Source organism: Capra hircus, chromosome 8 (genome assembly GCF_001704415.2).
Source record: "Capra hircus breed San Clemente chromosome 8, ASM170441v1, whole genome shotgun sequence".
Classification (NCBI taxonomy): Eukaryota; Metazoa; Chordata; class Mammalia; order Artiodactyla; family Bovidae; genus Capra; species Capra hircus.
Window position 1 is genome coordinate 110,707,394 of NC_030815.1, and position 11,255 is coordinate 110,718,648.

An 11,255-nucleotide genomic window follows, 5' to 3' on the forward strand; every position below is an offset into this window, starting at 1 on the left:
ATGGTTTTTCCAGTGGTCATGTATGGATGTGAGAGTTGGACTGTGAAGAAGGCTGAGCGCTGAAGAATTGATGCGTTTGAACTGTGGTGTTGGAGAAGACTCTTGAGAGTCCCTTGGACTGCAAGGAGATCTAACCAGTCCATTCTGAAGGAGATTAACCCTGGGATTTCTTCGGAAGTAATGATGCTAAAGCTGAAACTCCAGTACTTTGGGCACCTCATGCGAAGAGTTGACTGATTGGAAAAGACTCTGATGCTGGGCGGGATTGGGGGCAGGAGGAGAAGGGGACGACCGAGGATGAGATGGCTGGATGGCATCACGGACTCGATGGACGTGAGTCTGAGTGAACTCCAGGAGTTGGTGATGGACAGGGAGGCCTGGAGTGCTGCGATTCATGGGGTCGCAAAGAGTCAGATACGACTGAGCGACTGAACTGATCGTCTAAGAGAATATTCTAAGACATTAACGTTCCAGTAAATTTCCCCTTGGGTCGCAGTGCATTAAGCTCTGGACATCCCTCTGGTTACAGCGCCTAGGTGGAGGTGGGGACAACGTGCCTTCCCCCCAACGTGAGGGGACCATGGAGGCGGCGTCGGGTGCGAGCTCACCCCTCTCCCCTTTCTCCCTCTGCTGCACCCACCCCTTTTCACTTGTGGACCCCAATGTCTTTCCGGCCAGGACAACAGTGGGCGAGTAAACCAGCCCATCCGCGTGCCTGGCTGACCCTGAGTGTACCCCGCACCCCGGGAAAGCCGCGGAACACGCGGGGGCTGACCTGGGGCCGGGGGCTGGGGACCCGACGCCCAGCGCGCAGAGCGTCCAGCGCCCACCACAGCCCCAGAACGGTTCCCAGGAGCGCAGGCGGGCGAGAGCCGGGAAGCACGCCCCCCGCGCAGGCCCCGCCCCGCGGACCATCTCCGTGGGGCTCCGCCCCGGAAGTCCCCCGCCCCGGAAGTCCCCGCCGCTGCTTCTTGGGCCCGGACTCCGAGACTTCCGCCCAGGCCCCGCCTCCTCACAGACATCCGGGAAACTGACGATTCAGAAGAGCACTTGGCTCTGGGCCCCACCCTCGGCTCTGGGCCCCACCCTCGGCGCTGGGCCTGCGTCATCTCCCTGCGCCGCCGCCGGAAGTTCGGGCTCTGTGATGGCGGCTCTCGCCCGGGAGCTGGTGTGCTCGGCGGTGGCCGGGATTGAGCGATGACCCGGCTTCTGGGCGTGGTGCACAGAGTGGCTTTGGCCACTGTGGGCTGCAGTGTCCCGAGCTGCCGCAGTCTTGCCATGTTCTATGCCGTGAGGAGGGGCCGCAAGGCCGGGGTCTTCCGGACCTGGTGAGCAAGCCGCGCCAACCCAGGGCGGTGTGGGCGGCTTCGCGGCGAGGGGGCGGCGGTCACCCTCCGGAGCCCGCGGACCTCGCTTGGGGTAGGCGCGCGGGGGTCCTGACGTGGTAGGCCTCGGCTCCGCTTCGTGTTTGCTGGGACTTTCAGAAACGCCACTTACAGTCAGGGTTGGCCAGAGGCTTGCTTCTATTTAATCCTTCCTGGTGGCTCAGACGGTAAAACGTCTGCCTACAATGGGGGAGACCCGGGTTCAGTCCCTAGGTCGGGAAGATCTCCTGGAGAAGGAAATGGCAACCCACTACAGTATTCTTGCCTGGAAAATTCTGTGGAGTGAGGAGCCTGGTAGGTTACAGTCCATGGGGTCACAAAGAGTCGGACACGACTGAGTGACATCACTTCACTTCTTCCCTTCTGTTGCACGGAAAGATTTTCCAAACGGGGACGCATAATGGAGCTCAACGCCTAATTTCATCTTCTGCTTTTAAAAAGAGAAATTCTCGTCAACTAGTGTTTATGTTCCCGTAACAATCCTGTGAGTTAGGTGGGATTCTCATGTTGGGGTGTAGTTACCGTGTTATAGTAATCGACGGGCCGAGTAAGTGACAGATGTGGGTCTTGAAGCCAGGTGTTGGGGCTCTAGGACCAGCACTCTTCCCCTTGCGTCAGTCATTGAGGTCTGTTATTTGTGTTTATGTGTTGTGAATGCGCAGTGTTGCCCCCTGCGGCTATGCTGTGAGGAAGAGGCGCCCAGAAGCTGATCTTTATGTTGTGAAAGTGAAGTCACTCAGTCATGTCCAACTCTGTGCGACCCCATGGACTGTAACCTACCAGGCTCCTTCGTCCATGGGATTCTCCAGGCAAGAATACTGGAGTGGGTTGCCATTTCCTTCTCCAGGGGATCTTCCCTACCCACGGATTGAACCTGGGTCTCCCACTTTGCAGGCAGACGCTTTAACCTCTGAGCCACCAGGGAAGCCCCCTTTATGTTGTAATGAAGTGATTCAACTCGAAAGTTCTCGTATGCTTTGGGGAAGGCCTTATGGTGCACGTGTGCTGTCTGGCTGGCGCGTAACATGACCCACAGCAAAGGGTGGGGCACACAGGGTGCAACTGCAGACACTGAGGGTTGACCCTTCGCCTTTCAAGGAGCTGGCAGCCTCAACCTTTTTCAGACTGTTCCCAGCCTGCGAAAGTGGTCCATTGGAAAGTAGGGTGAGTCACAGCACCGAAGGAGGTGACGCTGCCTTTCGTTTCAGGGATGAATGCAGAGCACAGGTGGACCGGTTTCCTGCAGCCAGATTTAAGAAGTTCGCCACAGAGGAGGAAGCCTGGGCCTTTGTCAGCAGGGCTGCAAGCCCCAGTCATTCAGAAGGTACTCACAGCTCACATCATTGTGACCTTTTAGCCTATTCAAAGCCTGTCATAGCCCAGGAGTCTCTTGATTTCTATGTCGTGGTGATGGCTCAGTTGCTAAGTCGTGTCACTCTCTGTGATTCCGTGGACCACAGCACACCGGGTCCTCTGTTCTCTCCTGTGATCTATGTAGCTACTCCTCTAAACACAGAGAGGAGATATTATGGTTGTTTCTGTTTCACAGATTAGGAAACAGGCTGAAAGCATTTTAACTTAGGGACTCCAGAGACAAGCCAGGACTCAGATCTCCTGTTCAGGGTGCTCACTGTGCTTAATTCCTCCTTTAAAAACACTCATTCTTGTTCGTGGATTATATGGGCTCTAGTTGTAAGACGATGATGGTGGTTCTTTTCCCAGCATGTACCTCTGTGGCGTTTTCTTTTTACCTTGGACGAAGTCATGAATTGGAACTTCCTGCAGTTCACGTGTGAGAAAGTAGAGTTAATTGACGTTTAAGGACTAACATAAGGGACACCGAGAGCGACTGTGTTAGAGCACAAAGGTTTAAACTATCGTGAAGTGTTTTTTATTTTCATGAACTTTATTCAGGCATTTCTTTACTGCAGCGGATGAAGGCTGAGAGGAGAATATTTCAAATCAGCTTCTTTTGAGCAGTCTCTGGAGCTCACCAAGGTGCTCAAACTTTGAACAAGTGCTCCTCTGGGCTGTTGTGACCATTCTGGGCCGAGAGGAGTTCAGGGAGAGGGAGGTCCTGCTGGGAATCTGCCCTGAAAGGCGAGTTTCCGAGGTAGAGGAGACCCACCCTCCTGTGTGGCTGCCTCCTCCTCTATCTGCCAGCAGCCTTTCAACGGGAGTATGATGTGACAGTTCCATTTTCTCCCCAAACGAGAATTCAGCTTGGGATAGGAAGCTAGTTTGGAAGTATCAGTCTTGTCTTGGTTGGGTCCTTTTTTTTTTTTTAAGGTTTATTTTTGGGCGTGCTGGCCCTCCGTTGATGCGTGGGCACGCTCTCTGGTTTCGGTGAGTGGGGATAACTCTCGGTGGTGGAGCATGGGCTCTAGGCGCACAGGCTTTGGTAGCTGTGGGCTCAGGGGCTTAGTTGCCCCTTGGGCGTGTCGGATCTCCCCAGACCAGGGAGCGAACCTGTAACCCTTGTATCAGCGAGCAGATTCTTAATCACTGGACCACCAGGGAAGTCCCCTGGAGGAGGCTTTCAAGGTAACTGTGAGGTAGTCCACGTGCATCAGAGTGGAAATACCAGTGTTGCTCTGGACAGAGTGGAAACTTCCCTGCAGCTCTGCCAGGCTGGCCTTGCCGGCCTGTGAGAGGTGTGGGGTGAGAGGCCGCGCCGGGCAGGGGGCTGCTGCCCATGCCTGTCTGGTCGATGCTCAGTGAATGCACTGGTTTAGGGTTTAAGGGAGGGAGCGCCCTCTAGTGTTGGGTTAAGGTGGTGGTTTTCGAGATCTCTGTGTTCCTGTTTCTGCTCCATGAAAGGGAAGCGCAGGGAAAGCGGCTTCAGGTCACCGAGTGCTTCCTTGTACAGCAGCTGTGATGGGTGAGGTCATTTGACGGAGTTCATAGCTGATGAAAGGTAGAGCTCAGATTGAAACCATTTGTTTGAATCGTGGTCTAATTCTTCTGCGTCAGCTGCCATAATTACGTGGAAGAGTTAAGCGAGCTATAGCCTGAGTGGTGTGAGTATCCCCTGAGGGTCACCTCAGGTCCACTCTGGACAAGCGCTCGGCCAGTGCCATCCCCCATGCGGTGCCGTCCCTGCAGGGCCCCAGCTGCAATACCTTTTGGCTTCCACTTCCCTTTCTTAATACATCCCATCGTCTGTTCTCAGCTTATGTACAAAAACTGGGTCCTTGTTTTCTCTTGGGAAAGAGCCTCTCGGATTTTCAAACTCTGAGCCCTGGAGGGTTCAGCACCCATGGTATCTCTCCCATTTCCATGGCAGCCAGTGGTCTTCCTTAGCAGAAGCTTTGCTTTGCTCACCCTGCCCTTGTGGAGCTTCGTAAGGAAAATTTAGAGTCACTTTCCAGGACAGCAGTCTTTCCCTCCTTACAGAGCCCCACAGGTGTTTAAGCCTGACTTGGTGAATTTCTGGATTCTCAGTCATTTCCTGCTGTGTTGTTTCTAGCTTTTGAGGAGACTGTCTTTCAGGGCAAAAACCTAAACACATAGAAGAACCACAGGTGAAAGCAAGCAAGCGACTCCGTGAGCCCTTGGATGAGGGTGAAAATGCAGAGGTGTGTGCAAAGCACGTGAGACAGAGCACAGAGCCACCACCTCCAGTTAGCAAAGACACCTTTTCTTACATGGGTATGTCTGTCTTGAGTTTTAAAAATTTTAGTACTGTAATTATTTATGTGTAAAAACTTTTTTCTCTTAATAAGCAAAATTTGAGCTTATGTGTAATCTTCTTACCTGAAAAAGTTATTTAAAAATCTCTAAGGTCACTCTTTTATAATCTATCAAATGGTGCAGAATTGTTAGAATTTTGGACATTCACTTGAAAACTATTATATAAGCTATGCATGAAAAATTGTGATCTTTGTAAACACCATTGTTCTCTATGGACACAATATTTCTGGTCCCTAAAAAAACGGAAAGACTTCAGCTCTTCAGGTAAGAAAGGCCCTGGACAGAGCGCCTGTGTATGTTGGCTGGCACCAGCATCTTAACCGTTTCCATGCCGTCTTTGCAAAACAGACATGAACCTGTCTTCTCCTGTGAAGCAAGATAGTTGTGAATTTCTCCTTTGCCTTTAGCTCTAGGAATCAGTTGTTTGTATTTAGTGACTTATGGTACACGCGTTCCCTTTTTGTCTTTTACATGCATGAGTGAAAAATAGGAATAAGCAGCAGTTTTTATATAAACCAGTGTATTTGTGGGTTCCAGGTTTTCCCAAAGAAGAAGCCATTTTATAATTCAAGGGAATTCTGAATTCAAGGGAAACCAGTAAAAAACGTTTGGTCACACTGCATGGAAACTGTGTTTGAAGTTACATGAAAAGCAAAATCAAATGATTTAGATCAAGTGAAGCAGATATTTGTGGGGTGACTGGGAGATGAGTGTGCCCAGCGCACCAGCAGTTGCCTGAAGCGCGAGGGTCCCCACCTCAGTGCCTAATGGGTCATCACAGCCGGCACAGAGCCGAGGACCCGGGAGGCAGTCGTGCCCAGCATCTCCTTCAGCAGACCGTGGTCTCGAAGGCTCCTAGCCCCACCCTCTCACGTCTCACCTCCGCCCTGCTTGCCTTCCCCTGCGTAGTCTGCCCTGCTCTGACACGCCTCTCAGGCACGGCCTCTGTCTGCCCCACACCCCTGCTCCCCGGCGCCTGGCAGCCCAGTGCTCCCTCCACCCGGCTGAGTGCTCTGCTGGCCATCAGCGGCCTGAGAGTCACTGCTTCTCTGCCTTGTTCCTTATACAGTATTGGTGTGTGGATCAAACTCTGCTTTGGTGGAAAGAAGCAAACAGGACCACAGTTCACTAGTAGCAAAAGGCCCAAGACAGAAATTAGGCCCGCGTTTGTCAGAGGACTTCCCTTCAGGCAGGGAGGTCTTCATCACCATCAAGGCACTGTTTTCATGGGCCGCGTCTCGAGGTAAACGTACCCCCGGCCACACCCCTGTGGGGAGGGGCCCATGGCATTGCTGGTTGGTCTCTAAAGCAAACATTGTGAACAGCAGCAGGTTCTAGGTTGACAGAGTGATCGCTTTCACTTGAACTCGCCCAGCAGGCAGGACTGAAATGTGAGTGGATTGCAAATGGGAAGAGTCAAGTGCCTCCATGGGGCATTAGTAGTGTTCTCCTGCACAGGAAACTTCCAAAGCACAAATGCCCTCTTGGAGTAGAATGCCTTCTCAACTGTGTGAGTGTTTCAGGTGGATTCGAGTTTCTCACGGTGCTGGTCCCCGGGTGCTCACTGTGTTTCCCACTCACAGGGGACTCCGTGGTTGTCTACACTGACGGCTGCTGCTCCAGTAACGGGCGCAAGAGGGCTCGCGCAGGAATCGGCGTGTACTGGGGGCCAGGGCATCCCTTGTAAGTAAGCCAGAAACGGTGGCTTTTATCAAGCTTCACATTTAACGTTTAACCGAGTCACACTTCAGAACTTGGGAACGGATGAGGCAGCGTCTGCTACTGTTTGATTGTTTGGAAGCGTTGGCAGGGGTGGCGGGACGGTCCCTGGGCAGTGGTTTTTGCAAGGATGCTCCATGGGCGGGTCCCCAGACTGGGACCCTGTGCCCCTGTCACTCCTGAAGATGAGTGAGCTTAGGGGGGACCCATGGTTTCCAAACGGCGCAGAGTCAGGGTGAGGGGGAGTGAGATTGTTCACACGCGCCTGCCCCAAGTGCGGAACTTGAGTAACTGACGGCCCAGAATTCACGTGAAGGAGGGACTGCAGCCCTGCGAAGTAGCCGCTCACCGGTGTCCAGGTTCCTGGGCGGCCCCGGGAGGGAGCAGCGTGCTGCTCTCGCGCCTCCTGGCCTGCACGTCCGCCCGCCTCCACCTGATGCCTCACTGAGCCTTGAACCCTCCACGGGGTGGTGAGCTCGGGTGGTGTGAGCATCCAGAGGGTTAGTATCTGACCAGGACCGCACGCTAGTGTGTTTCACGTCCAGAAATTAATCTCGGGTTTTGCCTCCTGGTCCAGGGTTTTCCTACTAGACCACACCATGGCGCTTCTCAATAAAATGTTGGGTTTCTTGGTTTGATCTTTAAAGGCTGTGCTCTTGAATGATGCTTCCATTCATTTCAGTTAGAAAAATGCATGAAAGCATATGAGCCATTAAGCGACTCAGGAATCACTTTGAGAATTAGTGTTGTGATCTTATTCTCCTTTGTACTGTTTTGTACCAGAAATGTAGGAATTAGACTTCCTGGGCGACAAACAAACCAAAGGGCTGAGATTCATGTAAGTTACTGGATGTATTTTTCTACTAAATATGTCAATTCATCATTCTTTACTATTGACTGGAACATATCAATGGACTTTCTACTCTCCTTGTATGTAAAATACTCAGAGTCTAGAAGTTTGGGGCTGTAACAGTCCTGATGAATAGGAGTTTTCTAGAAAAATGATAAAATTTGTTTTGAGTAGATGTCTGAACAGGATTGTATGTGTAGCCTTATTTCACATAGACAATATTATTCTTACAGTTAGCACAGGAAAAGGAATTTAAAATTTTCAGTAATTTTCAACAACAGTGGCAAAAGTTGAATGGTCTTTTCAGCATGAAACTGGTGTGTCTCTTCAAGGCAGCCTGCAAAGCCATCGAGCAAGCTAAGGCTCAGGACATCACTAAGCTGGTTCTCTACACGGACAGCATGTTTACCATCAATGGTAAGCGGCTCTGTTTGACTTATCCTGGGTTTTTGGGATGATTATGCAGGGAAGTCCAGGTGTCCTTCCCCGGAGGAGGTGTGGTGTCAGGGCGGGACCCAAACGGTAGGGGTGGCGCTGGTGTGTGGGGGCTGAAGGAAGCCCGCACTGGTCCGGGGTTGCCCCAGAGGCTCGGCCGTGATGGGCACGTGCACTTCCTCTGGGAAGTTCTGCGTGTGGGCCCACGGCCTGCTGGGGGCTGGGGGTTGTGGAGGAGGGGGCGGACCGGGGGCCTGAGCCCCAGAGCCGCGGGTTGTAGCTCGAGTGGAGGGACGGAGGAGCCAGCGCCCGGCCCGGGGGGAAGGAGGGTCCAGACAGGTAACTCTGGTGCCAGCGGAGCGGCGGTCAGAGGGCCGTCTAGGGAGGAGGGAAGATGGGCGCAAGCGGGAGGGACCTCTGAGCGTGCGTGTCGCCCAGGCATCACCTCCTGGGTGAAGGGCTGGAAGCAGAATGGCTGGAGGACCAGCACCGGGAAGGAGGTGACCAACAAGGAGGACTTCGCGGAGCTGGAGCGGCTGGCGCGGGGCATGGACATTCAGTGGGTGAGTGCCGGCCCGCGCGCGCTCACCACTCGGCCACGAGGACCAGGGCATCAGTGAGCTAGCGCGGCCGTGGTTTGGGGGATGGCCTGCATCGCTGCCGCAGGTAGAGGGCCCCCGTGAGGCCCCCGTGAGGCGGGCTGCTCCGCCACCCCACCCCACCCCACCCCCGCCCCCGCGAGAGCCGCCTGTGAGCGCCAGCTCCCTGTCTCTCTGGAAGTGGCCCAAACGTCAGGTAAACTAACGTGTACTGTGTCTCATTAAGAGTGGAATTGTGTGATGAACTTTAGTAATGTGATTTTTTTTTTGTTATACTAGGTTGCTTTTATTAAAATTACCTTTTTTTTCCCGCCTTTTGTTTTATATCGGAGTACAGCCAGGTAACGATGGTGTGATAGTTTCAGGTGGACAGCCGGCTCAGCCCTGTATATACACTGGATGTATATATATCCATATCCCGTGCAGAATGTATATCCATGCTCCCCCAAGAAAATCATCTTTTTGAACAACAGAGAGAAAGTTAAAAGTCCAGTCACTTTCTTAACCCTAGCCTGCTCTCCCAGCCCAGGACCCTCTTGACTGATGACCTGTCTGTCATTTAAACTTGCCTTTCAGGGACTTCCCTGCTGGCCCAGGGTTAGGACTCCATGCTTTCACTGCTGAGGGCATGAGTTTGATCCCTGTTCAGGGAACTAAGTCCCGCAAGCCTTGCAGTTCAGCCAAAAAATAAAAAAGTAAACTTGCCTTTCAGTAACCTAAGTGCAGACAGTTCAGTTACACGAGTGCACCCGTTCTGTGTAGCAGCACTGAGAGGGAGTAAGGGGTGTGTGTGTGTGTAAGGGGTGTGTGTGTAAGGGGTGTGTGTGTGTGTGCGACGTACATATCCATCCATACCACTGCTCTACCTGAAAGCTCACCATTAAGTGGGAAAAAACCAATAGAGCGCTGAAGCCCAGTCTGTGGAGAAACAGTGGTTTCTGCTGGCGTGTCTGGTGCTCGAGTGCGATGGGCACGCACCTGGGGCTGCACTGAGGGGGGCTGTGGGGGCCGTCGCGCTCGCCCTCTCTGAGGGGTTGGCTCGTACTGCAGTGAGCGTGTAGTGATGTGCTGCTTGTTTAAAAAACTGGTAAGAATAAAAGGAAACTTTTTATTTAACAGATGCATGTTCCTGGCCATTCGGGATTTAGAGGCAACGAAGAGGCGGACAGACTAGCGAGAGAAGGCGCGAAGCAGCCCGCAGACTGAGCAGGTGCTGTGGCTCCTGGAAGCCCTGAGCCGTGGCCCGCGTCCCCTTTACTGACTGGGGTGAAGAACAAAGCTACAGGCTGGGCCCCACCGTCAGTGGGCAGACCCGGTTTTCAGACTGAACCCGGAAGGCGGGCTGCTGGTCTGTGGTGTGTGCAGTTAAGCTGGTTGGATGGTTCATAAAATGAACATTGTTCAGATTTGAGAATTTTGTGAGATCTTAGCATTATGCTTTATTGGGCTTGATACTGTTCTCATTAGCTATATTGCAGTTTGGACAAAAACGTCAGGGCCTTGATTTTGCAAGGATGAGGTAAACACGGGTTTAAAAACACAGGCAAGAAATCTGGATGTTTTCTGAAAGCGTTCATTTGGCTTCCAGTTGGCAGGATGGAGTCGGGACTCTCAGGTGGACCGGTGCCTCCGCGGGGTTGGAGGAAGGTGCGGCCCCCCCCCCTTTTGCCCCCAGGACCCATGCTCAGCCTGGGGGACGTGGCCGCACCCGGTGGGCACGAGGCGGGGCACCTGCCCCTGGCAGTCCCTGCTGCGTGCCCGCCAGATAGCAGCAGTCACCGGCGTCTGAAGACTGCAGGTGTAAATGAATGCTGTGAAAGTGTCCTCGGTTATTTTTGTTAAAAGCACCTTGAAAATTAAAAACTTTAACATTTTTTTCTATTACAAATTTGGTCATAAAAGCATGCAGAAAATGATAAAAAATAAATGAATAGCTTATTGAATTACTGTTGCTACTGCTACAAATACCGTTACCGTTATGATGATTCCCGCAAGTGAACACCCTTGTGACCCCCCGGCCCGGCGCCTCCACGCACAGCGCCCGCGCCCCCAGAACCCTGCTGCTGCAGAAGCGACTGACTGCTCTTCTCCATGGCTGCTTAGCCTGCTGGTTTCTTACCTTGACGTTTCTCTTCTCTTTAATTGACTTTTAATTGGAGGCTGATCGCTCTACCACACTGTGTTGGTTCTGCCTCACAACAACAGGAATCCGCTGTCAGTCTGTGTATGTCCCCTCCCTCTTGAACCTCCCCCACCCCCTAACCTGACATTTCTTAAGTCTCCAGTTCCCAGGTTCTCCCTCAACCCATCGGTGTCCCTACAGGTTATCTGTGGAAGAGCCTGAGCAATCTGCCCTGCAGGTTCCCACTTTGAGATCTGTTGCTCGCCATCTTGGGCCGTCTAGCGTGTTCTCGCGTCTCGGTTGCCTGCAGGTTGGCAGCGGGATCCTCCCATGTGCATGTGTGTCCCGGGCGCTCATCAAAAGGCACGTGACCTCGTCCTTCCCGCGTGGGCAGCTGCCGGCGCTCAGGGCCGGGTCCGTTAAGTCACACAGGTGGCAGAAAGCTGATACCC

At 53.0% G+C, this 11,255-nt stretch overlaps 1 protein-coding gene across 2 annotated transcripts; it reads left to right on the plus strand.

Annotated features, from left to right (window-relative positions):
* Positions 1,103-10,622, plus strand: RNASEH1 (ribonuclease H1). 2 transcript variants are annotated; one of them, XM_018052722.1, is made up of 9 exons: positions 1,103-1,328; positions 2,594-2,709; positions 4,878-5,036; positions 6,662-6,761; positions 7,581-7,635; positions 7,980-8,064; positions 8,521-8,645; positions 9,801-9,891; positions 10,270-10,622. In XM_018052722.1, the coding sequence occupies exons 1-8, from the start codon at positions 1,198-1,200 to the stop codon at positions 9,885-9,887; spliced, it is 858 nt and encodes a 285-aa protein (XP_017908211.1). In that variant the 5' UTR covers positions 1,103-1,197; the 3' UTR covers positions 9,888-9,891; positions 10,270-10,622. The 2 variants fall into 2 exon arrangements, with proteins under 2 accessions (XP_017908211.1, XP_017908210.1); XM_018052721.1 differs by having other exon boundaries at positions 9,801-10,554.